Source organism: Syngnathoides biaculeatus, chromosome 20, assembly GCF_019802595.1.
Source record: "Syngnathoides biaculeatus isolate LvHL_M chromosome 20, ASM1980259v1, whole genome shotgun sequence".
NCBI lineage: Eukaryota > Metazoa > Chordata > Actinopteri > Syngnathiformes > Syngnathidae > Syngnathoides > Syngnathoides biaculeatus.
Window position 1 is genome coordinate 11,512,705 of NC_084659.1, and position 27,635 is coordinate 11,540,339.

Below are 27,635 nucleotides of genomic sequence, written 5' to 3' on the forward strand. Positions count from 1 at the left end.
AGACAAATGAGCGTCGATAAACTGCAGCAAACGGGAAGCGAACCCACCAGTGAGCTAATTAACAACTATCTTATCCGAGATGTACTCGTCAATCAGTGTCATTTGGATGTTTTTGTGATTATTAATGGCTAAACAATCACGAGAGGATGAAGGGACTTTGCGGGTGATTGGATGGGGGGGGGGGTAGTAATGCTGTTTTAGCTCAATCCAAGAATATGAGCCATCTTGTCCAATTCCGTACAAAATTTGGGTTTCTGTTCACATTTCTGGCCCAATAATGACTTCGGTTACGCTTCAGCGTGCCTGCCGTCTCCGTCGGCGTGTCGTTCTGCTCGAACGTATCAACACCTAAAAGGCGACCTTTTCAAATGTCACGCCGCTAGACATATTGCATTTGTGTTTTTCCTCACACACACAGTTTACAGGCATTTACACGTATTAATGTCACTCCGATACACGCTCCGATAGACACGGATTCCGTCCGCGGATCCGAGGCGCTCCATTGTGATTGCGTTTTTGAAAAGCGCCAGACTGCGATCGGCGCCAGCTGCATTGGAATGTCGAGGTTTCGATAAGACGCGGAGGGCGAGCTTTTTTTGGGTGATTAAAAGTGGAGGGAGAGGAAATGCAGACACAATCTGCCGGCGAGGCAATGGACGGAAATTGAGAGAGAGCGGGAGAGGAAACGTTAAACCCGAGCTGTCGGTCTCGTCGGAACAAACCCAGCAAGGCCTCGGGGCGTCAGCGCCTCCCGCTAATAACGGCGGATTCATCACAGGCGCGCACACCTGACGGCGACGCTTATCTACAGTCACGTTAAAATGGGATCTGCGGACTTATCGGCGGGACTGCGCTGATTTGTGTTTGCTTGAGAGGGAATTGAACGCTTCTTTTTCATTCCACCTTTATGTCTTGCAATTGTCAGGAAATTCGTTTTAATCTGATGTCGTTCATAAAGACGAAGAACATTCTTGGGTGTAGCTTATTGCCACTGGAATTATGGAACTTTTTGATGTTGGAACTTGGTTACGTTTTCACATCCAAATGCTCGTTCCGAAAATCTTGCTTGTTGCACAAGGTATTCCAGTCGTGGTGTTTCAGTGCGCACACTAGGGGGCGCTGTCTGTGCACTTCTCCCAATGCCAATCCCGCGTTGCAAAGCAGAATACACGAATGGACCGTTTCCATGGCGATCTTAAACTCCGCCCCCTTAGCTACAGTTGCCATGTCCCACAAGCTTCCAACATAGCGACTGAACAGAACATGTTTGAAGTGGATTCTCTATCGCCTATTCCAGATAATAACGGGGTATGTTTTATTGCCGAATGCGTCAGACCTGTCCAACAGAGTTCTACAGAGAGGTTTCAAATATTTCACGCAAGGATATTTACACGAAAATAAGATTTTGGACAGAGAAGCACGCAATGTCAGAGTTACAGCGAAATGTTGGCGATCGACGCAAAAATGTTTGGCGTCTCACAAACTTCATATTGAAATCCAACAGGATAAAATAGTGGAATCATACTGCGCATGTTAAAGCAGGGTGAGTACTTTTTACTTGGAAAGATCACTAGTAATATTGTAGTCTTCATAAGTGAGTGGGTGTATTCATTTGACTTGGCTCGTAATGAAACCCAGATACTTTTCCCTCGCTAGTGTTTGTTGATATTGTCCACATTTAGTTGTACATCCGCTCTTCCGCAAGCTTTAATCCATCGTAGACACTTTGTGAACTGTATTTTAGGGTTTGGAAAATGAATCAAGCGGGGCCCCTTGTAACCTCGCAGGATATCTTTCATCAGAATTGCATGTTCCCCAAGCGCATCTGAGGACCATTTTCTTTGTGTCATGAACTTTTCCAGGCACACGCTATTGACAACCGGCATTGCTTGTGGCGAGAGGGGTGTGTTAAGATAATGGGGCTATCTGATTGGCTATTATTGTACGAGGGATTGACAGGTCGGAAAGGTCCATTGTTAAAGCGTTCAAATACAAGAATACATGTATGAGTTTTTATCATATTGTCACTGAACGTCTCACACAGCGGTTTCGTCAACTGTGAGCGGAAACTGAAATGGCGGCTGCGCTGAACTGCAAGCCGGGATTAATTACACAACTAAACAGGTAAAGAAATAACAAAATGAAGCCGGCGTTGCGTTGGCTGACCTTCTTCGGGCACCGCTTTCCGTTTTTTCCCCATCACCAAGCAAAGTCGATCTCGAATGATGTCGCGCACGTGCTGGTGGCCCACAACGCGACCGAGGCCCTTCTGATTCGCAGTGATGCAATCGTCCGTAGTGGTTTAGGTCATCTTCAGACGTTCCAGAGAGCGAGCCCTGCCTTTTTCTTTTCTTTTTTTTTTTTTTTTGTTGACCGATATCTGACCTGATGCTTTTAGGTCAGCATGTGGACGTGTGTGTGTGTGTAAGATTCTTCTTTTCGTAACAAGAGACTTCTGTCAAAGCGAGCCGCGGCCACGCGCTCGTGCTGTCTGGCATCGAACGTCGTCGCGTCTTTTATGCCGCAGCATCTCTTTCATCTTTGCCCCCTTCAACATGCTCGCTCCCTTCCATTGTTATGCCCGAGCCTCCCGGTGTGTGTCACATGGAGGGGGGGAGGAAATATCCCTTAATTGGCTTGGCTGACATTTTTTTTTTTTCATTTTCCAAGGCTGCATTTATCTTCTGCATATTCATGTCTTATTTGGGAAATGCTATTTTTCCGCAGTTTAAGCGAGCGGTTTAAGTCGCCTGTCTGCCTGCATTTAATTCCTCCGAGGAGATCAAGGTCCATGTAGGTGTGTGTGTGTGTGTGTGTGTTTGTGATGGATTTTGACAGCGTGCGTGTTCTGAAAAGAAGGATCTGTGAGCTGTCAGCTGCTGATGTCTAGCAGCATGTTAATTGGCATTTCTGACTAACCTTTTCCAATCCGGACTGAACTTGCTGTCCATCAGCACCTCGGCGCACATTCTTGCCGTGTTCCGTACGTTCCCCCCACCCCGGAGGCCGATTTTCACTAACAAAGACATTAAAGCTGGTCACCAGACGTGTGAGTTCCCGCGAAGGTTCAACTCTTCAATTTCCAACTGGTCTCTTTTTGACACGGTTTGCTTGCATTTGTTCAAAAAAAAAATGTTTTGAAATAGACACCGAAGGATTATTTTTTCTTTAAAAATATTGGCGCTTTAAGATACAAGCTGTTCTGCAATTCCAATAACAGAATATAAAGTCAGTTTGTTGATTTCTTGATGCTTTTTCTGATGTGCGGAACCTGGCAGCAGTCACAGATGCACAAAGTTTTACTCAACAGCTGAGTTAGCAGTTTGCAGTAGAATTTATATATATATATATATATATATATATATATATATATATATATTTGCAAACGATATTTGCCTGTCACTGTCTGCTTGTGTTGCTCCACCGTTTGTTTACATGTTCAGTTTAGAGCAGGGGTGTCAAACATACAGCCCGTGGGCCAGAACTGCCCCGCATGGAGGTTCGATCGAGCCCACAGGACAATTTAAAAGTGGGAAGAAATGCATAAGAGACACAGAATAAATATTTTTGGTATTGAAGGAATATATATTCGACGCCACAAAGAGACTCTTCCCAGCGAAAAATGCCAGCTTGCAACTGAGAAGAGATGAGATCAACGAATTGCAGGCGGCTCTGAGGAAACCGCAGTCAACTTTCATCCAGAGTAAACTCAGTGAACCGGCGCTAAAAGGCAGCTAACTAATTGCTAGCGAAGTAGCATTAGCATCAAAGTCGTATTCCGACGGTGACCTTGTTAAACGATGCATGACGAAGATGGCAGAACTTGTATGTCCCGAGAAGCGACAAGCTTTTGCCAATATTAGCCTGATGAGGATTTCGAACCCATCCGCATATTTAGAAACAGAGAGTCAAGTCGTTTATTGCATTTTCGGTTGCAATTGACGAGAGCACTGACATCACAGGCGTGGCACAACTGGCCTTATTTGCACAGCTTATAGAATTTAGTTGCATAGATGTTATCTAGCTGTTTCCCATTATGTGCTAGCGGACATAAAGGCAGAATGGTCTTTTTGGGAGGGGGTTTGAAACACTTGAAGTCCATTTGTTCACAACGCCAAGTGACGGCTTATATTGTGAAATTCAAGGCACGTCTATATTTATGGTACACGGGTCAGAAGGGCGGATGTGTGTGTGTGTGTGGGGGGGGGGGGTGCCCGCCCGCCCGCATTGTGGTCTGATGTTGCCTTGAGATGGCCGATCATGTTGCACCTTGACGCAAAAACCACCCACCCTAAGAACCCATCCACGGGGGGACTGGCAAATTGAAGGACACTCATTGATTGGCAGGTTATTTGAGATTGCAAGTGCTTGGAACTCTATATCGCCAGTGGCCCCGTGTGGGGGGGGCTGTGTAATAGGCAGACAGATACTGATTGTACACACTGACAGAGAAACTCGTGTCCCATTACTGCGGATTCGTTTCAGCGTCGTCATGCAACGTAAAAGTACTTTTGGGCTCTTTGACCGGCTGGTGAAAGTGTGTATGGAAAAATGCTGATTTCATACACAAGGAGATGGAAAATGTGTCTTAATAACACGAAGTTTACCGGCTGGTCATTCAGAGGTTGAACCTTTTTTTTTTTTTTTTTTTTTAAGTGCTTTGTCAAACAGCAGAAAAATGTATATTTCAAACTCCCTTCACATTCAAGCGCAGAAACCAAAAGTAACAAAAACATTCAAATGCATGTACTCTCCCTAATAAAATTGAGAAATTAACATGCCAACTTGCTAAAATTTCAGGAGCATCACGTTTAGTTTGATTTGGGCCTGAATTAATTACATCACTGCCACTTTGCTGCCTTTCAGGGCTGAAACACTTACATTTTGTTGAAGAATCTTGAATGTTTTAAAACAATCGATTCTAAAAAAAAAAAAAAAAAAATTCCATTCCAATGTAGCGTGGGCAAAATATGCAAAATATCTTGAGCGATACAAACTGCAAATCATTCAACTTCTGTGCATTTGACCAAGTTCATCTGGCCGAGGCCTTATTCATTATCAAATTATTAGCGCCCTGCGGACGTGCTCACCGCGAATGGCCTCGGTGGCCAATAATGAAAAGATGGATTATGCGCAGAATTGTCCTCTGGTGCGACATTACGGAATTGCATTAACGCGCAGGAAAAGTAGCGGGCTCGCTCCTCGGGGTAAAATAAAGTTAACTTTTTCCGCCGAGGCACGGCCGCAACTGACATTAGCATAATGTAGCGAAGCTCCATTTAATGGTGGCTTCCTGTTGCATTTTTATCCCGACTTTTTACTCTGCACCTTTTCTGTTTCAGCGCTCTTTTTAAGTGAAACCTACTTTTTTTTTTGTTTGGGGAACGCCGGTAGGGGGGCGATATAACAGCCGCTGGAGGGAACTTCCTTCTTCCTGTTTGGTGACACAGTGAAAACATTCACAGCAGGACACGCACACACTTAGCTACGACTCCCCGCCAGGAGCTCAGGGAGAGAGAGATAAAAGAGCATCTCTGTCCAAGTATCCGGAAGTGAGCGTGTGTGTGTGTGTTCGCGAGCGAGGTAGTGGGTGGCTTGCCCCGCTGATGGGAACGGGGGATGTGAACAAATGAGTTGAGGGGATGCCGAGAAGTCCCTCTGTAGATTAGAACAGATTGTTTCCTTCACATAAAAACAAAAGGAAGAACATTCCCTTTGTCGTTCGTCGTAGCTGCACCTTCCGGGGGATGGTGACTTTTTTTTTTCTTCGTTTTTTTTTTTTGGCAAATTAGACGTGGGATCGGCCTTGCATGCGCCCGTGTGTGCAGCAAAATGCCATACGTGGGCTAACGAATGGCATTGATGCCAAGGTGTTTTTAACCCTTAAAGCAATTATTGAAACTGTGCCGCAACAAATGTAGACATGAGATAGTTTTGCCAAGAAAATAAATCATCAGCCTCTATCTGTAAAATCTCACTTTTACCAGCTACATGTTGCCAAATTACCATTGTCAACATCGAGTTACTTAGGGTGCATGCAGGAAGTCTGCTGTGGCGGAGAAATATGTTAGAATAGTACAGAACATGTATGAGGGCAACACAACAGTAGTGAGGTGTGGCGTAGGTGTAACAGAAGAATTTAAGGGGAAGATGGGATTGCATCAGGGATCAGCTCTGAGCCCCTTCCTGTTCGCTGTGGTAACGGATAGGCTGACAGATGATCTTAGACTGGAATCCCCTTGGACCATGATGTTCGCAGATGATATTGTGATCTGCAGTGAAAGCAGGGAACAGGCGGAGGAACAATCAGAAAGATGGAGGCGCGCACAGGAAAGGAGAGGAATGAAGATTAGCCGAAGTAAAACAGAATATATGTGAGGGGCGAAGAGTGAAGATGCATCGCGAGGGTGGATGACTTCAAATACTTGGGGTCAACAATACAGAGTAATGGAGAGCGTGGTAAGGAAGTGAAGAAATTGGTCCAAGCGGGGTGGAATAGTTTGTGGAAGGTCTCTGGTGATGCGTGTGACAGAAGAGTCTCCGCTAGGATGAAGGGCAAAGTTTATAAAACAGTGGTGAGGCCGGCCATGATGTACGGATTAGAGACGGTGGCACTGAAGAGACGACAGGGAGCAGAACTGGAGGTGGCAGAAATGAAGGAGTGAGCTGGTTTGATAGGATTAGAAATGAGCTCATTAGAGGCACAACCAATGTTGGATGTTTTGGAGACAAGGTTCGAGAGTGCAGACTTGGATGGTTTGGACATGTCTGGAGGCGAGAAAGTGAGTATATTGGTAGAAGGGCTCTGAGGGTGGAGCTGCCAGGCAAAAGAGTGAGAGGAAGACCAAAGAAAAGGTGGATGGATGTTGTGAGGGAGGACATGAGGACAGTCGTTGTTAGAGAGGAAGATGCTCGAGATAGACTTAGATGGAAAAAGATGACACGCTGTGGCGACCCCAAATGGCACAAGCCGAAAGGAAAAGAGGAAATTTTCTGCCAAGAAGGTCTACTATAACTGCAGCTCACAAGTGCTGACGTCTCTACGTACATTCCTACGTTTGAGACTGTACACAGGTGTCCAAGGCACGCACTCCAGAAGCAGCGGCACAATGTCAATTGTGGTGAAGAAAAAATGGCAAAAACGGTTTTCTTATGTCTTATGTAAATTGTCATTACTTGCTGTTTTTATAAAGTATATTATGCTGATGGATTTTTCAACTGACATATTTCAGAAAATTAGCATTCATTAGCAATATATCTATTGGATTGGATAGTGACAGGCAGAACAATTAATTGTTCCTCCACTAGATGGCAGAATGTATAACTGACCTGTGTATCCACCTGTTGCCATTTATACTGCAGAAGAAGTTGCACGTATATCGACCTTGTGTCCTATTAGAAGTCAAGTCTCCATATAGTTTGTGACATGTGCTCTCAAATGCAAAATAGATGCCTTGGCTCAAAGGTTGGGAAAATGCCGCCGTAATCCACATCTTCCGACTGGGACCGCGGCCCCCGCTTATCTCCATCACAGCTCGACTTCACATGAGAAGCGGCCCCTTAGGGGCGACCCCACGGCTTTGGCATGCCGAAGTGGTTCTTAGGATTAATCCATGCAGAAAGGCCTCTCAAGATTTCTTTTTTCTCCACCCCCCCTCAAAAAAAAAACAAAAAAACAAAAAAATATAAACACGCAGGACAGAACTTGCTGACTGAACCACTCATGGTGGTCTCAGTGGCTTTGATTACGTTCTCGTATTTGTTCCTTTCCTGTGACAGTGATGCCCGACCTCAGCCTCTTAACGGGGCTTTAATCAATGCAATGCAATTGTAGAGCAGCCCAGCTCCTGCCAATCATAATAAATCATCAGCCGCATTATCATATCTGTATATTTTATCCGGGCGAATACGTGTGGATGTAAAAATCTCACTTTTGCCAGCGTCACGTTGCCAATTTAGCGTTGTCAACATCGAGCTGCTTAGCGTGGCCGAGGTGCTTAATCTGCCTTAATGCGATTCCGAGGTCTCTTTGTTTCTCGAGAGATTCAGTCCCACGAGTTGTAAAGTGAAATCTTCAATATTCGCCAGATCAAAAGAATCGTCCGGGAAAAAAAGTCGCTTTGTGTGCTTGTGTTGCTTTTTATCTACGTAACACAAATGTTTTGCGACTAGAAGCCCTTCAGTGCTTTTTAAAATGCTTCCTTTTTGAAAGGAGTGAATGGGAAGAGCAAAACTCGCACCATTTTCACAAAGGGGGGAAAAAAAAAACATTGCACGTACCTGCCAGTTGTGCAAAGTGCGGTTCTCAAGGTGGGCCGTGGGCTTCGCCAGTCCCACCTTCCAAGTGGATTGGATCTTAACTGCTCGACTCATTTGATTCAAGTTTTCTTTGAATGTGAGCTTTAACTGTGAGGCAGAACCGACAAAGGTGAAATTCCACTGACTCAATGCCAAACGCCCCCCTCCCTCACCGCCACCCCACCCGCTAAAAGTGAGCAGAGCTCTATAAAGGAAGCTTTCGATTTCCTGGCCTTCGCCACTTGTAAAGCTGTCTAGTCAAATAACTCACAGGGCACCTTTTTGGGTTGTTTTCGTCTGTGATTGCAGCTTTCCGAGATGTAGTCCTCTCCCTTCCTTTCTATTCATATTTCACAAACGGCCATAAAATGTTTGGCCGGGACGGGCCACGACCTCTGCGCGTATTGGGTTTTGGGGTTCAGCTTTTGCACGGATCAAATTAGATCAGACCAAAAGCTACTGTGACTCCATTTTGCAAAAACGCACTTGAAATGGCATGCAGGGAACTGTAACTCCTTCCCCTTGCTAACAACTTGATTAGCTTCTTGTGCGGAACATAAATTGCTGTTATGAAGGAAACAATTAGAGACGCGTCTTTACGGGCCTACAACGCTGATCGCTGGCACCTGCGTGTCAGTTAAGCGCCAGATGAGGCACGCCGGCGCTTTCCCGTCTCCGTGGAGCCGTGAAAGAAATTGTTCCAAAGATTTGACTGAAAACAATATGGGGATGTCTGGCGCGTTAGTAGACTTTGCAGCATTTAGGAGCGACAGCGTAATTGTGCAATCCAACACCCCTGCAAAAATCTTTTCAGTGTCTTGACTTTGGTGTCGTATTCATTCCTTGACAAATCGTCGTTCGCCATTGAATGAATTTGAGATCCCATTAATCCCTTCCAGCCAGTTAATAAAGCACTAGTAAAAAAAAAAAAAAAGTTGAATAAAAAAAATGATCACTCCACAGAATTGTACTTGAACAAAACATACATCATAGAATTTAAAGATGAAATGTGGTCAGCAAGAAATTCACTGTGCAGCTCATGGTTTAAAGATGGTCACAACTCCTCAGTAAGATTTTTTTGGAGAGGATAAAGAATATACTCTAATACCGTATTTTCGGCACTATAGGGCGCACCTTAAAAGTCTTTAATTTTCTCAAAAGCCAACAGTGCGCCTTATCTGGTGCGCCTTATGTATGGATATATGGATCCCATCTAATGGGATGCATAACGTAACCCCAACCTCTACTGTAGCGTCTATTCGATGCGCCTTATGCGGTGCGCCTTATATATGAAAAAATGTTTTGAAATAGGCCATTCATTGAAGGTGCGCCTTATCGTGTGGAAAATACGGTAATAAGCGTCTGTCTAGTTGTGTTGCTGCACTTCCCCCCCCATTTGTCACTGAAAGGGTTACAACGTGAAGATTGCTAGTTTTGTTTACCAATCAATAGCTTCTTGCATTGAGTGTTAGCTGTAAGCTAGGTGACTTTTGTATTAGGCAAAGATATGTGCTTGTTTTAAACATGTAATTCCCTTCGTTTTACTTTTCCATGAAACTTCAAGCAGCGAGAAATTGCTTGAAACCGGCACTTTTTCACTCAATACTTTTTCATGTTAGGACTGGTCAGTTTACACAATTCAGCCTCATTTAATCACATATACTGTACAAAATCGTTCCCCTCAGCTGCGGCGAAATTGCATTCTAGTAGTTTTCTCTCATAATGTACCTCTTGCACTGAAAACTTCTCGTGCGCATGGTAGCGTGACAAAGGTGCCTCTAAAAAATGAGCCCGAAATAATTTCCTGGCGGAAGACAATCCTGTGTTAGCTTTTAATTCAGTTCCACATTCAGGCATGCTGCTATTTTTTTTTTTTTTTTTTTTTTCTTCCGGTGTATCATGGAGCACCAACTGTCTGCTCTCCTCAGTGCAGTGTGTGTTCTCACACCGAGGGCAGTGTGCCAAGGGGATATCCGGCTTTTGCCAGCTCACTGACCAGTCTGTTATTGGTCATTCACCACGGGGTTGTCCCTCTACTTGCAGGGGTGTGCGCGCACAAAACCGCACGCTGTGAAAAGCCAAAGCGAGTGTCCGCTGCCACGTGAAAACTGCTCTTACAAAAGCAAAGAAAAAAACAAATGTTTGGCCACACTCCACGAAAGGGCTGTGTTTGTGAAAGCTTCCACCAAGGAAAAAACATACTATCGTTCTTTTTTTTTTTTTTTTTTTTTTAAATCCTTTTATCCTACTTCATTTCCAGTACAGTATATGTGCATGATTCCTAATTTTCCTACGACTGCTATTGTGCCTCAAGTAAATGACTTTCTTTAGGTTTCGGATCGGCTAAACCTCTCTTCCTGCAGGAGTTCACCACCCGTATGGAAGTTTACTGTCACACTAAACAAGACAAATAGAATTTGTGCATTTAAATCTGCTTGCTTAATGCGAACGCACAATGTAAAACGCTATAGACTGGTGAAGAAAACGAGCACTGATTTTGAGGTTAAATATATTTTAAAGCACTTTGATTAGCTTAAAGGTATAAAAGTCAAAGCCTTATAGAGATCGTGCCCCTACGTCACCAAAATCACATGACTGGTCATACTGCCGGTCAAACAAAGCATTGTTCAATGCTAAGTCCGATGAGATGAAATGAAAATAGGTGTTATAGAACGACGCCCAGAGTTTTGTCTGATAGGTGATAATAAACGAAGGTACGTGGAAAAATTAGACGCTTGGCATAGAGGACCCATATTTAATGTCGAAGTTGGTTTTCACCGATAAAAAAGGTAGACTGTTAACCCGCTTCTGCTTGTCTTGGACAACTGGATCTACACATGGATCTGGTGAGTAAGTCGTCAAAATTTACATGGAAGAGTTTGAAAGTGTAGAAAAGTCTGGATGCGTACAAATACTTGGTTGCTGGATCTGATCTCAATCAGGAAAAAATCGCACATAGTGATGGAGTCACTCATATTTTTTCAAGACAAATACCAATATTTAAATAAATGACCCCATGTTTTACACCAACCCGCATTCATTAACTGTGAGTTTGGGGGGGGGGGGGGTGCAACGGGTTGATGGAAGGTTGGATGGTGTTGGGCCACACGTTAACTTTTGCCGGAATCCATCGATCTTTTCAGCTAGTATTCAATACAAATACCAATATTTAAATAAATGACCCCTGATTTTACACAAACTCTCATTCATTAACTATGATGTGGGGGGGGGGGGGGGGCTGAGTCGTCTCCACGGAACGGAAGCGATTGCGGCCACACTTAAACCTCTCTGCGACAACCGGTTTATTTTTGGGCACCATACATCACATTTGATTGGCGGAATCCATTGATCTTTTTCACATCTTTTCAGCTGGTATTCCATAGAATGATCTCTTTGAATATCTGTCTCGTCTGTTGTGACAATCAACAGCACAACATGTCTCGGGCAATTTGACAAATCTGCTCCGGTTCAACGACTCCCCTACTGCCGAGCAGCTTTGTTTGACTGGCGCCGTGAAAATGGTGACGTCACGTGCATGAGCTCTGTATTACCCTTTTGGCTATTTGAACACAAATGTTGCAGGAACACGTAGACAGACATATTTACAGGAGTATTCTTTATCCTCAAAGCAAAATAAAGTTGTTTAGTTGGGAGTTAACTGGAGTCAAGGCATCACTGCAGACCGCCTTAAATTCTCTGAAATGAGCTAGAATGATTCACACAAACACATTTTTAAAAGAAATTATTATTCTGCAGTGCACTTGTCCATTCTTCAGACTGGATATTGTGCCAGAATTGCTTCCACGCTAACCACGTTACCACAGTGTGGAGAGAGTCCATCGCGCGCCGTAATGTGACCCCGCTTCCAGCAATTTCAGCGAGTGTGGGTATTGGGCCCCGGCGGCACGCTCGCAACTCAGTGGCCGCCATAAAGATAAATGCAAAACACACACACACACACGGCCACGCTGTCACTCGCGCGTCTGTCAGGGTAGAAAGCCTTTGTCTGAAAAGGAAATGGTTTGATGATGAAAGTACCCTTGAAAACGCAAACGCGCCCGTGCGTGTCCTAAATTTCACTGACACGGGGATGCGACAGAAAACATTTTTTTTTTTTTTTTAACCCCTTTTTCTCGCCACCGCGGCGGTGCGCTTCACGGGCTGCACTCGCCGCCTGATGAGTGATGGAACAATGGAAAATTCTGGTAGGCAGCAGAAGATGCTAATAGAAGCGGAGTTGAAGAGTCCAAGAGATCGGGGGGGGGGGGGGGGGAGAGATTGAATAAACAATACCAGGTGGGCATGGAGCTGTGAGAGGACGCGGTAGAGGTCAAGAAGAAAATGGGAAATCCTAAGCTCAGCGGGAGGAGAGTAATGGAACCTGAAGCCTGTGAGATAACAGCAGACCACAAACAAAATATATATATATATATATATATATATTATTTAATCGTAGCATAGATACATGTACTTCTGCATAGATTGGTGGCTTTTGTGATAGACTATATTCTTCTCTCCATCACTACTTGGCATGGCAAACTAAAGAGTGTAATGTTTTTTTTTTTTTTTTTTTTTAATTTCCCTTGTGCCCTACATTTTGTTCCCATTCTACCGCGTGTGAGCATGTTAGTAACTTCTTCTTCTTCTTTTCCTTTCGGCTTGTCCCGTTAGGGGTCGCCACAGCGTGTCATCTTTTGCCATCTTAGCCTATCTCCTGCATCTTCCTCTCTAACCCCAACTGCCCTCATGTCTTCCCTCACCACATCCATAAACCTTCTCTTTGGTCTTCCTCTCGGTCTTTTGCCTGGGAGCTCCATCCTCAGCATCCTTCTACCAATATACTCACTCTCTCGCCTCTGAACATGTCCAAACCATCGAAGTCTGCTCTCTCGAATCTTGTCTCCAAAACATCCAGCTTTGGCTGTCCCTCGAATGAGCTCATTTCTAATCCTATCCAACCTGGTCACTCCGAGCGAGAACCTCAACATCTTCATTTCTGCCACCTCCAGTTCTGCTTCCTGTTGTTTCTTCAGTGCCACCGTCTCTAATCCGTACATCATGGCCGGCCTCACCACTGTTTTATAGACTTTGCCCTTCATCCTCGCGGAGACTCTTCTGTCACATAGACACCAGACACCTTCCGCCAACTGTTCCACCCCACTTGGACCGTTTCTTCACTTCCTTAGCACACTCTCCATTGCTCTGGATTGTTGACCCCAAGTATTTGAAGTCGTCCACCCTCGCTATCTCTTCTCCCTGTAGCCTCACTCTTCCCCCTCTACTTTTCTCATTCACGCACATATATTCTGTTTTACTTCGGTTAATCTTCATTCCTCTCCTTTCCAGTGCATGTCTCCATCTTTCCAATTGTTCCTCTGCATGCTCCCTGCTTTCACTGCATATGACAATATCATCTGCGAACATCATGGTCCAAGGGGATTCCAGTCTAACCTCATCTGTCAGCCTATCCATTACCACTGCAAATAGGAAGGGGCTCAGAGCTGATCCCTGATGCAGTCCCACCTCCACCTTAAATTCCTCTGTCACACCTAAGGCACACCTCACCATTGTTCTGCTACCATCATACATGTCCTGTACTATTTTAACATACTTCTCTGCCACACCAGACTTACGCATGCAGTACCACAGTTCCTCTCTTGGTACTCTGTCATAGGCTTTCTCTAGATCCACAAAGACACAATGTAGCTCCTTCTGACCTTCTCTGTACTTTTCCACGAGCATCCACAAGGCAAATAATGCATCTGTGGTACTCTTTCTAGGCATGAAACCATACTGTTGCTCGCAGTTACTTACTTCTGACCTGAGTCTAGCCTCCACTACTCTTTCCCATAACTTCATTGTGTGGCTCATCAACTTTATTCCTCTATAGTTCCCACAGCTCTGAACATCCCCTTTGTTCTTAAAAATGGGAACTAGAACACTTTTCCTCCATTCTTCAGGTATGTCATCAGGACCAACTGCCTTCCCATTTTTCATCCTTTGTAATGCCTTTCTGACTTCCCCCTTAGTAATCATTTCCACTTCCTGGTCCTTCACTCTTGCCTCTTCAACTCTTCCTTCTCTCTCATTTTCTTCATTCATCAACTTCTCAAAGTATTCTTTCCATCTATTTAGCACACTACCGGCACCAGTCAACACATTTCCATCTCTATCCTTAACCAGCCTAACCTGCTGCACATCCTTCCCATCTCTATCCCTCTGTCTGGCCAACCTGTAGAGATCCTTTTCTCCTTCTTTCGTGTCCAACCTGGTGTACATGTCTTCATATGCCTCTTGTTTAGCCTTTGCCACCTCTACCTTTGCCCTACGTCGCATCTCGATGTACTCCTTTCGCCTCTCCTCAGTCCTCTCAGTATCCCACTTCTTCTTCGCTAATCTCTTTCCTTGTATGACTCCCTGTATTTTGGGGTTCCACCACCAAGTCTCCTTCTCCCCTTTCCTACCAGATGACACACCAAGTACTCTCCTGCCTGTCTCTCTGATCACCTTGGCTGTCGTCGTCCAGTCTTCCGGGAGCTTCGGTTGTCCATCGAGAGCCTGTCTCACCTCTTTCCGGAAGGCCGGACAACATTCTTCCTTTCTCAGCTTCCACCACATGGTTCTCTGCTCTACCTTTGTCTTCTTAATCTTCCTACCCACCACCAGAATCATCCTACATACTACCATCCTATGCTGTCGAGCTACACTCTCCCCTACCACTACTTTACAGTCAGTAACCTCCTTCAGATTACATCGTCTGCACAAAATATAATCTACCTGCGTGGTTCTACCGCCGCTCTTGTAGGTCACTATATGTTCCTCCCTCTTTTGGAAATAAGTGTTCACTACAGCCATCTCCATCCTTTTTGCAAAGTCCACCACCATCTGCCCTTCAAAGTTCCTTTCTGGATGCCGTACTTACCCATCACTTCTTCATCGCCCCTGTTTCCTTTACCAATATGTCCATTACAATCTGCACCAATCACAACTCTCTCGCTGTCTGGGATGCTCAGAACTACTTCATCTAGTTCCTTCCAGAATTTCTCTTTCAACTCTAGGTCACATCCTACCTGTGGTGCATAGCCGCTAACCACATTATACATAACACCCTCAATTTCAAATTTTAGTCTCATCACTCGATCTGATACTCTTTTCACCTCCAAGACATTCTTAGCCAGCTCTTCCTTTAAAATAACCCCTACTCCATTTCTCTTCCCATCTACTCCGTGGTAGAATAATTTAAACCCTGCTCCCAAACTTCTAGCCTTACTACCTTTCCACCTGCTCTCTTGGATGCACAGAATATCAACCTTTCTCCTAATCATCATGTCAACCAACTCCTGTGCTTTTCCTGTCATAGTCCCAACATTCAAAGTCCCTACACTCAGTTGTAGGCTCTGTGCATTCCTCTTTTTCTTCTGACACGGGAAAAAATGCTGACACCTCTTTTGGGCGTTCGACTGAATTCTCTCACCCCCCACAAACACAAAAGTTTAGAAAACCCAGAATAAGATGACGGTACAAAGATAGCCTCTGGGGTTACGAGTTCATATTAAGGGTGTGTATTATATAGGTCGGTTAAAAAGAAAGTAAATGCACATACATTTACAATATCGTTACATATTTCATTAATATCCTAAAAACAGGTGGTAATTGATAATGATTTGTACAATATTCTGAACATTTTGAAACTGATATTGGAATGAATGAGTTATTTGTTGGTGTTCCACTTAATTTGGGCAGTTGGAAAGATGGACCAAACATAGTGCGGAATTTGGGAGCAAAGGGGGTTCATAAAACTGCTCGACCAGCGTACGGGTGGTGGTATGCATGGTGAGCAGTGAGTGCTGATAAGGTGGAGGAATTTGATTGGAAGATGGCACTAATATTTTGCAGTCTCCAAAATAGATGCAGTCAGGGTAGTGATTCATTATTTTCACTCAATGGACACATGGACTGGGACTCCTCAGATTGATTGAACCCGATCGATTAAGTTATACGTATATAATAGTAGTTGTAGTAGTACCTTTTGGTCAATGTTTCAAAGGTAAAAACATCAGCAGGCTAGCAGCAGATGCAAATTGGAGGAAGAAAAAAGGAAAGAATGCTGGAGGAGAACATCGGTCACATTTGAGTGGATGGGAAGTTTTATTTTGGGCTCCAACATCACACTGTGCGCTCGCTGCCGGCCTGTCCCCGGCTCCGTAGACACATCTGTCTTGCGTCCGTGTCCCTTCAGCCCTTGCTCCCGTCGCTCCCGCTCGCCCGGATCCATCTTTACTCCCTTTTCTTCCAGCTCCAGCGAGCAAACGTCATCACTTTCTCCCCCTAAAGGCATTCATCAAATATTGATACTTGTTTTTTTTTTTCTTTTTTGCCTCCCAATTATCAGCCAGTGTATTTCCGTGCAAAAATGAGTAATGGCGCTCACCCGGCGCGACCTCCGATTAAAAACGACAGCTGTCTCATCCAAAGCGAGGACGTGGCCGTTGGCCTTTGCCCCCGCGACATGTTAACTTTCACTCCCGTGATTCTGAATGTCAGCTTCAATTAGCTGAGGCAACACTTGTATTGATCAAAGCCCCCCCCACCCCACCTCCCTCAATGACTCCACCCTGGAGAGGTTTGCAGTCAAACATCCGCCACCGCGTTGGAGGTCATTTGCTGCTTCCTCGATTTAAATCCTTGCAGCCGCTCATTAGCGGCTGCTGGTAGAAACGCAGCCATCATTAATACATCATTACCTTGTTGAATCACTCGGTGATCAATCAATAATGCGTTTGTCTCCCCCCGTCCTTTTACTGTCCCTGGATGAGTACCAAAGTGAGCGCCATCATACATTCCGTTTTCTAATCACTGTTTTTTTTTTTTTAGACCTTCAGATGCGGCGGGAAAGAACAAAGTGGAAAAATATCCTTTTCTAGCGTCGTTCAACAGCGTTTGCATGCTAATGAGCGTAAAACGAGCCAGCCATAATCGCGCGGAGCGGAGAGGTCCTGCGTGACGCGTTGCTTCAGAAAAGTGGTGTTCCAGCCCCCTCTGCCTGCCTTCTGGGGAGGATATAGCTTGAGCGGGAAGAGGGTGGTCTGGAAAAAAAACAAAAAAGAAAACACCAGCCAGGCTGAATAAATACCCCCCGACAGGGTGGGAAGAGGCTGAGAAGTGGTCGGATTGGGTTGAGTCGGGGCAGCGGGTCGGCCCTGTGGGAGACGGTTGATCAGGACAGCGGATGAAAAGAGTTGTCGTTCGGTATCTCCTGTTTCAGCTCAGCAGCGCGTGTGGGGAAAACCTTGTTGAAATTCTGCGAGTGACGACCGTTTTGTGCGTGAGAAGAAACCGGTGACAAGATCCGGTCTGTCCTCCTCAGACTAGCTCATCTGAAGATTTTTTTTTTTTTTTTTTGCCTGCAGTCATACAGCTCTGCTCTTTTTGGATCTTTTTTTTTTTTTCTTTGTTTTTGTCCCATGCCGCTCCCACTTCTACCCACAAAGCTTTGAGACACGTGTGCTTGTTTGCGACGTGAGTCTCGTCACGTAAATTGAGCTGTTGAGTGCGGGGCGAAAAGACAGCAGCATTCCTCAAACTTCAGCGGAATCAACAGTGGCCTACCTCTCATTTGATGATCTGTGATTCTCTGATTTTTCTCTTCTGGCTCATTTTTTTTGCTAAGCAGGAGTTAATTTGAGTAAATTACAGCACTTGGGAGGTTCCTTTGTGCGCTCTCCTTTTGTGTTCCAGCCATCGGCTTTTTCTCGACTGTTTTGTAGGTTAGTCTAGAAATGGGTCAAACTTTTTGAATCGGTCCTTGAAGAAAATGTGCTAATTTCCAGGACACTTTGGTCCTTCTGTCCAACCTCATCTGGTTTGGTGCAATAGGCCATCAGCAAAAATGGGAGTCTGGTGGGTGAATTCTGAGATTTTGTGTCTGAAAAAGTTCCAGCACTGACGAGACCTTAAAACCAAACGGTTTCCTACGAGATCCTCTGCCGCTGAGTCTCCTGGGCCATCTTGTCATCCTCATCAACAAAGAGTTGATGATCCCCTTGAGCTATGGACGGGCGCGGGCGGGGGGATGGCAGTTCCCATCCCATCCCAACACCTTCAGAAAGCGTTCATATGTTGTCTTCAAAATTATACTCGTCTCCTGATACATTTGGGATTGGTCTGCAACAATTTCCGTTTGGATCCGTCCTCCTCCTTTTATTCGGACCATCTGTCGCTCAACCGCATCACAGAGCGTTGCCTCAAGTCCCTCTTGGTTCTTGTTTTGTGAAGGACTTCAACATAGCGGGGGGCGGGTGGGAAGCCCACTTCTTTAGGGAGAAAAATAAGGACATTATGCTGCCATTATTTTTCTGGAAAAACAACAATGGCGTGCGTGAGCGAGCTGCGGCGCCTCAATATGTGTAAGTTGTGCAGTCGGTGAGCATATGTTCGGGTTTGTGAGCCACGCTATGTGCAGGTGTTTACATGGAGCAGATGTAAAGGGACGTCCAGCAGCACTCGACGCTGTTGCGGTTTTCTTGTATAACCTTGTAAGATGCTTTGTTGCGTCCCTTTGGCCATCCCGCCATCTGCTCGCCATCACATTCAGCATCAGCAGCTCATCACGCGTGATATTTGTGTCCTACAATGGGCGGCACTCGCGCTACGTTTAGGATATTGTCTAGGTGAAGTTTCTTTTTGGGCTCTAATAAGGGCAAAGACGGATTTCAATGCTAGTTTTCGCACTTTGGGGCCTAAATGTATTGGCAGGCCTGCCGACCAAATGCGTCAGCAACAGGTGGCGCGGAGCAGAAGGCGCAATAACGGTGACAAATTTTGGACCATTTTGGCTTTGCTGATTTTTCCTAAATTCAACACTGGGCTATAACTTTCACAAGAAAAAAAAAAACTGCGTATGTGAGAAGTCAACCCAAATCCCCAGTATACTGTAATTTCCGAACTATGAGGCGCACTTAAAAGCCTTTAATTTTCTCAAAAGCCGCCTTATAATCCGGTGCGATTTATATATGGATCAATATTGAGCCTTAAGCGCAGCTCCATCTAATGGATGCATAACGTAACCTCAGCCTCTACTGTAGCGTTTACTCTGTGCCTTATAATGCGCCTTATATGTGAAAAAAAAGTTTTGAAATAGGCCATTCATAGAAGGTGCGCTTTATAATGCGGTGCGGAAAATATGGTACTTTTTTTTTTCAAAATTTGACTACGACTGGCTTTCGGTTTTGACATTTGTAATTTAGCCTCTGCAAATGACCTTAAAGTATCTTTTTAGAACAACGGTGGAATTGGAGCTTGGCGAGCCCAAGTGGACCAAAATGATTTTTTTCTTTTTAATGATGCAAAACAATCCGATTGATCGACGGGATCTTACAATACTCGATTCTGAAAGTATTGTATCTACAGCAGTCATTGACTTGTTTACTAAGGGGAGGCTATTTGGATATTTGAGATGACTTGAAACCGATGATGAACATATTGTAAAATTCCACTGGGTAATATTAGTATTGGTGGCTTTGACAGCGGCAGGAATTTCAAGCGTTAGTCCCGGAACTAGCGGCTGCCAGTTGGACACGAGTGCAACAAACACAAACTATCCACACGCCGCTATAATGAAGCGTTCCTGCACTCTGTTGACTTGTTCATAAATATTGATGGCAAAATGAGCAGGAGGACAATTCCCGACTCCACAGCGGGGAGGCTAAAGATCTCACATATGAGGTTGGCGTGGGCCTGGGGGGGAGCCGACTTTGCTGAGTCGGCAAACTTTTATAATTAGTATCTTCGATTTGCTTATCATAAATATTCATGTACGAGTCCGAACAGGTGCTTGCGAAGAGACTTCTGAAGTTTTGTCGGTCCCCGCTGGTTCCGACCTGCCCAGCGATATTGCATTGTGATGGGTGCCATCACGCGCACACACACACACTTTGAAAGGGTGTGTATTCATTCATCATTCATGCATACGTGGGGCGAAAGTGTTGGATAGAAATTTTCCTTGCCCTTGACCTTCACTCACCTGCAGTGAGAAAATTCTCGTGTGTGTGTTTTGAAAGGTCTGTCGCACAAGTGACTCATCTCTCCTTATTACCATTCTGCAAGCAATCCCCAAATGTCCGCCCTCACACTGGCCGAGATGTGTAAATCATGTCGTGATATAATAGCCGGGTCAGATTAAAACACAAATCTGCGGTCAAAAAGCCTGATTTAGTCGGCCATTTATTTATTTTTTTTTTGTCCTTAAATCAGTGTACCCTTTAATGAAGTCGACGACGTGGGTAGTCGAGCTCCCGCTAACAAATCACCGCTAAATATTCAATCAACGTTATTGGATGCTTAGTTGGCTCCATTGTGCCGAAACGAGGAATCATTTTGGTCTCATCTGTTTGCAATGACGACTCGGTGTCAAACGGCGCGGGGCGATTCATCTTGAGGCCGCGTTCGGAGCGCTCCATTGTGCTGACGGGCCTCGTTTGCAACAATGAACTGCTCGCTGCGCCGAATAAGCAGCGATTTTTGAATTGTACAACGTCAAATCCCCGCTGAGTGAAAGGGATACATTTTTGTATTTTGGGACTTCACATTATTATTTTCATTATTATTAAGTTAATGAAAAGGATATTCTACTTCGTCTGCCAGTATGCATCACTTTAGCTCTCAGGTTTGAACTTCTTGAGTCTGTCACTTGCAAGCTAGAACAAATGATTTTTAATTGTTATATCCTGTATGCTTAAATGTTATGATTAGTTATTTTTCAAGCTTTGCAAATGGTGGGTATGACATAATACCAAGTCACGTACCACAACTGCGGGGTCACTACCAGTAACAGCGACCTAGCTACGGGCAATGAGTTTTCCGAGTTCTGACCGAGGCTTTGAAGCTGTCTGGGGTGACTGGAAGAAGAATGAAACACATCTACCGTTTGCCCTCATTTCATCATCTCGGTATATATTTTGTCCTCTTCCTAATTGACGATTTGGAGCGTTCCTTAGAGGGGCACGCATAGCGATTTGTGTTTTTGTTTTAGGAAAGACTTCCTTTCTCACACTTTTGAGGTGATATACGTTCAAATGATTCTGGTTTTGAGCGGGCACGCTCAAGAGGCTTGGCGAAAGACTGCACGCGGTCTGCCGCCTATCCCGACGGAGTCCAGTGTCTCGGTATGAATGGCCTTTTTTTCCGTCTTGGCTCGTTCCATCCAACTATAACAGCTGCGAGGGATTCACTTGAGCCAGCGCGATCCGGCACGGCGGTCGAGCCAAAGAGCGCCGCAATCAAAGCACTTTACAATTGTACTGATGTGTTTACAGGCCCTGGACCCACTGACAACTTTGTAATATCTGACAGTATTGAATTACACATCCAGTCCAAGGCCCCTCACCTCAGGCACCCTTGGGTGAAACTGCAAACACAGAAACAGATTCCCTTTCAAGTGCAACATTCCTCGAAGGATGTTATCTGGAGGGGGGGGGGGGGGGGGGGGGGGGAATAGAAAGGTGCACGCTCGCACACATTTATCTCCCGGACATGCTCAAGGTGCTCGTCTGACGGAAATCCCGCTTCACCCAAGGGCATCTTCATCCTCGATGTCGTGTTTGTGTATTTGTGTGCTGTTGCCGCACGCAAGAACATGTCACAGGGGTAACCGGGAATTTTATGAAGAACCACTCGAGCTTTGAATAGCTCTGAAACGGGCGTGAGGGCAGGGGGATCCAAAAGATAGCCCGTGACTTTTCACTTCTTCTGGCAAGGCTTGCTAGACGAACTCAGGCTTTTGAATTAAGTTACTAACGTGCTGCAAATAGTGAAAAAGCCACAAATTATTGACTCCCTCCTAAAAGGGACTTATTATTTGCCAAAAGACGGCGAATTAGTGCTTAGAATCGAGATCGTAATCCACCAACTCAATGTATCTTGCATGTAAACGATAGTGAAGCCGTGTTACACAAATCACCGTCTTCAGCTGTTAAATTATTCACCCCAAACAAAACAGCTTCACATGAGCCTCGTCACCGGTATCAGGTAGAATTCTTCTTCTTTTCCTTTCGGTTTGTCCCGTTAGGGGTCGCCACAGCGTGTCATCCTTTTCCATCTAAGCCTATACTAGACCTAAATAACACTCTAGCATGACATCAAATAGGCTAACAGGTAATTTGCACTGTTACTTTACAAAAACCACATTGTCATTAGTCGCCGTTTGACATTTATACTGTTTAGATCTTGGAGGGAAATGAAAATGGGAAATCTTATATGGAGTCAAAAACAACATCAATTCATTAAACATAACTTTCACAAAGTGGCACCAAATAATTTTAAGAGATTTCAATGTGCGGATTTGTGACTGCTAAGGCATTATATTTGGGAATTCCCCGTACCCCATTTTTTTTCAGAATGCAGCTTTTTCTTCTGGACTCAGAACTCCACCCCCAACCAGTTGAGCAACAACAACAAAAATCTACTGTAATGTTCAGGTCTCGATCGATGGGTCTGCGCGAGACCTGTCCCAACTCTGGGTTGCGCCCGTCAGATTTTGATGGTCACTTACTATCGATCATTTCACGCCGCATCTGTCAACCCCGCGCATGACGCCTGTGGCGACATGAAGCGATCCGCGTCGCGTTCCCTGCATGAATTCCCTCCCCTCATCTGGGCCATGTAATATTCCACCTGAATTAAACATGCGCGATTCAATATTCATTTCAAGTGGTATTTTGGAAGAGCTGCGGCATGTTTGCAAGCGTTTCCCACGCGGGAGCCGCTCGCTATCAGACCCGACGTCTTCCCCACCCGTTCGGCTATCAGCGGGCCTTGAATTATTCGTGCCGTTGCTGGAAAATCTCGACAAGCGTGTAACAACAATGGCGGCGGGTGTTCAAACGAGACAGTTGTTCCTCCCGGGTCCGCGTAGTTCTTGCTGGAGAGAGAAGTTTGAGAAGGTTAACATAAGAATACGAATGATGATGTGCAAAGCGATCTTTGTAGTTTCAACTTTTTAGTTGTACACTTTGTGTGTAAGAGGCGGGGGGTGGAGGAATTGCTTTAGGGCAAAGCATCACTGAGGATTCATCTGCATGACACACATCGATGAGGCGCATCGATTGGCCCTGCATGGCCCGGGGCCTGGTGAGTTTAGGCCAAGGATACCTGCAGCTTTACATCTTCCCTGACAACTTGCTCGTTTGGATCTCAGCTTCACTAATGTTTGAGCACTATTTATTGACCCGTAGCATTGGTTCTTTCTGGATATTGTAGTTGCCCTGTATTTTATTAAATGCCTTTGAAAAGGCTGAAAGTTTTAACCGCGCCTGTATCGGATCCCCAGCTAACCATGTTGAATTCAGTGACACGGGAACGGCAGGGATTGAGTGAGGAATGCGATTCCTGTGCTGGTGTTCTGTTGCCATCGATGCTGAGATGCATGTCATGGTTTTCCTGTGAACCACACGAAGCCTGGCCAAAACCTAGAAACGGTGCTCGGGACTGCAATAACATTCATCATCTCAGATGAACACTCATATTTGTTTGGCACAGTTTTTACGTCGGATGCCCTTCCTGACGCAACCTCCTCTCGGGGTCTAGAGGGCCCAGTGAGATACGAACTCACGACCCCTGGTTTACCAAGCCAACGCTTTAACCACTGAGCTACGTAACTTAACCTGTTTGTAAAATGATTGGCGTAAATATTTTTGCTTCAACCATTTTTGCGATCCAATTATTTGAGTCTATTTAAGCCCTACATCGCACAGCATTTCTTAACCGACTACTCCAACAAAGCTTAACAGTGTCAATGACGCCAAAGTAGTGGTGACTCACTACCTACCCACGTTGTAGCAAAGCAGAACACTCAATTCCTCTAGAATTCGCCCGCTATTGTGCAATCTTTCTTTATGCTGTAAAAGTCTAGTTCAAATTGGCAAAAGCCTCCTGTCCATAAGTCGCAGACCAGCTGAGATGACCGCAGAGTCCACCAAACTACCCCAGTAATCTATCATTTTCCTCTTTATGGGGGTAAAATAAGGCAAAACCCTAAATTAAATCAACTGGGTGAGATCTAATTTGGGATTCAAGCTTTTCCGGCACGGCGCATATTACAGGTGCCAAGCCATATAACACTCCCCACTTAGCGCGGTATCGCAGGTGTCAGCGTCGGCGAATGCGCGATAAATCTTGGATGCGCACAAATGCAAAACACGCACTCTCGTCAATCTGCTGCGCGTTGCACATATGCGGCCGTCACACCGCGTCGAAATACAACCTAAACGGTCAGATTTGTGCACGCGTTCTCTGCCGGCAATCAGTCACTTGCACTGAGGCGGCGCTCCACAATGGGCATAATATCCCCGACTCCGAACCTCTTTGGGGGAAAGCACTCGCCGCGGCTGCCAAGCAATTCCAAACACATTTCCACAACACGTCCTGCCGCCCCACAAACTGTGACATCCATCACGCCGGCCAAATAAGATGTATTACAGTAAGGGGGTGTGTGAGAGAGCGCGCGAAAGCGCCTGCGTCCCGGCCACATTCGCGTCTCGGCAGAGCCGTCGTGCCAAAGTCAGATCCGTGCCTTGATGTCAGATATATTTTTAATGACACAAGGCAATGAATTAAACATCTCCTCTCATTCCTTTCCTCTCTTTTGGGGAGGGAGGGGGGGGGGACCTCTGCGTTGTGGATCACAACGAATAATCGTGTCACTTGCATACACACGACTTCAAATGCAGTTGGGTGCGTGTCAAAGCGCGGACGAGAAGGTATATTTGCTCGTGAAAGGGTTTTTTTTTAAAAAAAAAAAAAGCCAGTCGTTAGGTTGAGGGCCGACAGCGAAAGTGCAGCCCCTTGAAAATGTTGTTAACCTCGCTGCACGCCTGCCGAAGTGCAGCTGTACAGTAGCGTTACGCAACACATGCACGCCCGTTGTAGAATTTAATGGCGGCTGAGAATGAATATACAGTACAGTGGTACCTCACTTATGAGTCTGCGGGCTTCATGCTAACACAGTGCAAAACGCCAGCGGTGCGCTAACAAATCTAGCATCAATGCTGCCGTGTTATGACCTTTTCAGCAACAGATATTTGAACATTAACAGTGCAGCAACAAATGCATATAGATTGCATATATCCTTTATCCTCTGCAAAGACTTGTTACCGTGACTGCAACTTACTGAGTTATGACCTTTTGTATCAGTATGTAATCTACTTTATGGTGGCCACGACCTGTGCAGTACATGAGATGAAATGAAATGATGCGTAAGCAAATTCTTCAAATTGAATTTAATTGGGTGCTATATGTTTTCATAAAGTACAGTATTGTAGGATTATAATTAGTTCTGCGATTTTCCTTTTTTTGTTGTTGTTGTTGGTTTTATTGGGTGGCTGGAGTGTATTGAAGGGGAAAGATGATTCGAGAAATGGGTTTATGAATGAATTAAATTTTGCAAGTCAAGTCAAATGTGTAAATAGTTTTAATATTCATTAGCAAATTGATGGAGATCTTGATGTTAACAGACTGTAAAGGTTTAGGAGCAAGACTGGAGCCATTGTTTCCCTGACCAGATGTAATTGGACCATAAAACTAACTAATATTAACTATTTTGTAATATCTGAAGTGGCAGATAAAATGTCCCCAAAGCTGTTAAAACAGCATTGTTAAAAAAAAAAAAAAAAAAAGTAAATAGTTTAACCTCTTACACTTGCCTCTTAAACTGCAATGGAAGTATCTAAACAAGTCAATTTTCACGTGGACGTTCTACAAGTTGGAAGTCCTCCAATCCAGCGCGTTTCCCCATTAGCAAATGTTTCCCACTGATGGACCGTCCCACTTTTGTCACTTTTGCGTCGTCGTACTCTTCACCCACAAAGAGACAGATTGAGTGATAGATGAAAATGGCCGTCCGTCAAAAAAAAAAAAACGCGCCCCCGTAACGGCCGTCGTGTAATTCTCTCGCAAGGCTGACAGATGGACTCTCCCCAACTGACAGAAATTGCCGAAAAGTCACCAAGTCGTCAGTCTTAAGGCGAGGAGAGATGAGATGCCAGGAATGACACAGGAGAGACGCTTTGGGATTTTTATTATTTTTTTTGTTCCTTCCTAAGATGGTGGAAGTGTTTGTCTTCCATGCATCTTGAAACACTTTCAGAAGTTACACGTTAGGACGATTGCTTCAAGAGTTTGAGGTTCTGTCAGAAACGACCGCCGCTTCAGCGAAGACGTTTCGAGCGGCCGGCGCACTGACGCAATGCAAATCGCAAACGCGAGATTTGACGGATAAAAAGTTTAGTCCAATGCCGTGGAGGTCGAGGTTCATAAATATAAGATGTTGCACAAAATTCTTGAAGTTCCCACAGATGTCTGCGCTTCTATCCTACAAAGTAAATTAAAAATGCATTTTGTGTTTGGATTAAGAGACTCATCTGCCGGCCGCCGCCGAGTAGGAATTACTGAAGTTTACATGTCCAGCGAACACTGCTTACCATTAAAAATGGACGAATCCCTTTGAAGTCATGGATTCAGCCGTTTTTTTAGGTTCCCAATTACTAACATAAGCCTGAAAACCTTTTTTTCCACTTGCTTAAACAAAACCAAGCCAGTTGCAAATGTGCTCCTCAATTTAATCCGGCATCAGATGGACACTTGCCAGACGATTACCTCGTTAGGTATACCTTCATGCACAGCCCTATATTGGCGACTGCCTTCCAAATTTGCTGACATGCGGGATTTGCGCCACTTAAAAGCACTCATTAAGAGCTGACTCGTTTTTTTTTTTTTTTCCCCAAACAAAGAATCAAAAGCCCCAAAGTGAACTCATTCAGCTAACAGCAAGCTGACCTCGGCGTGAACTCCAATGCTCTTGAAGTTGGGTACTGTGTACACTCACAGGCCTCAACTTTTGGTACACCTGCAAAGTTCAATGACATGACAGCTTTAAAAAACAACACTTAAATATTCTTTAGCATCTGTTCTTACACTCCTGCTGTCAAGAAATTTCATAAGAGTTTGATACTATGGAGATAGCGATAGCGAGGGTGGACGACTTCAAATACTTGGGCTCAAGAATCCAGAGCAATGGTGAATGTGATAAGGAAGTGAAGAAGCGGATCCAAGCAGGGTGGAACAGATGGTGGAAGGTGTCTGTCTGGTGTTCTATGGGACAGAAGAGCTTCCGCTAGGATGAAGGGCAAAGTTTATAAAACATGATGTACGGATTGGAGACGGTGGCACTGAAGAGACAACAGGAAGGTGGCAGAAATGAAGATGTCGAAGTTCTCGCTCGGAGTGAGCAGGTTGGACAGGATTTCGGTGACTCTGGTCATGTCCAGAGGCGAGAGAGTGAGTAT

The 27,635-nt window shown here is 44.9% G+C and overlaps 1 protein-coding gene across 4 annotated transcripts in view; it reads left to right on the forward strand.

Moving 5' to 3' along the window:
* The window catches only part of grm8a (glutamate receptor, metabotropic 8a), a 141,676-nt gene that overhangs the window by 29,362 nt on the left and 84,679 nt on the right, over positions 1 to 27,635 (forward strand). Inside the window, exon 1 of one of the 4 annotated variants that reach the window (XM_061807933.1) lies at positions 1,279 to 1,543. The exons of 2 other annotated variants lie outside the window; for them this stretch is intronic. Coding sequence is in view for 1 of the 2 variants with exons in the window: in XM_061807932.1 (XP_061663916.1) it covers positions 11,136 to 11,144 (9 nt within the window). In the remaining variant the exon portion in view is untranslated. Of the gene's footprint in view, positions 1 to 1,278; positions 1,544 to 10,990; positions 11,145 to 27,635 lie in introns of those variants that run through there. One more of the 4 variants, XM_061807932.1, reaches the window with a different exon arrangement.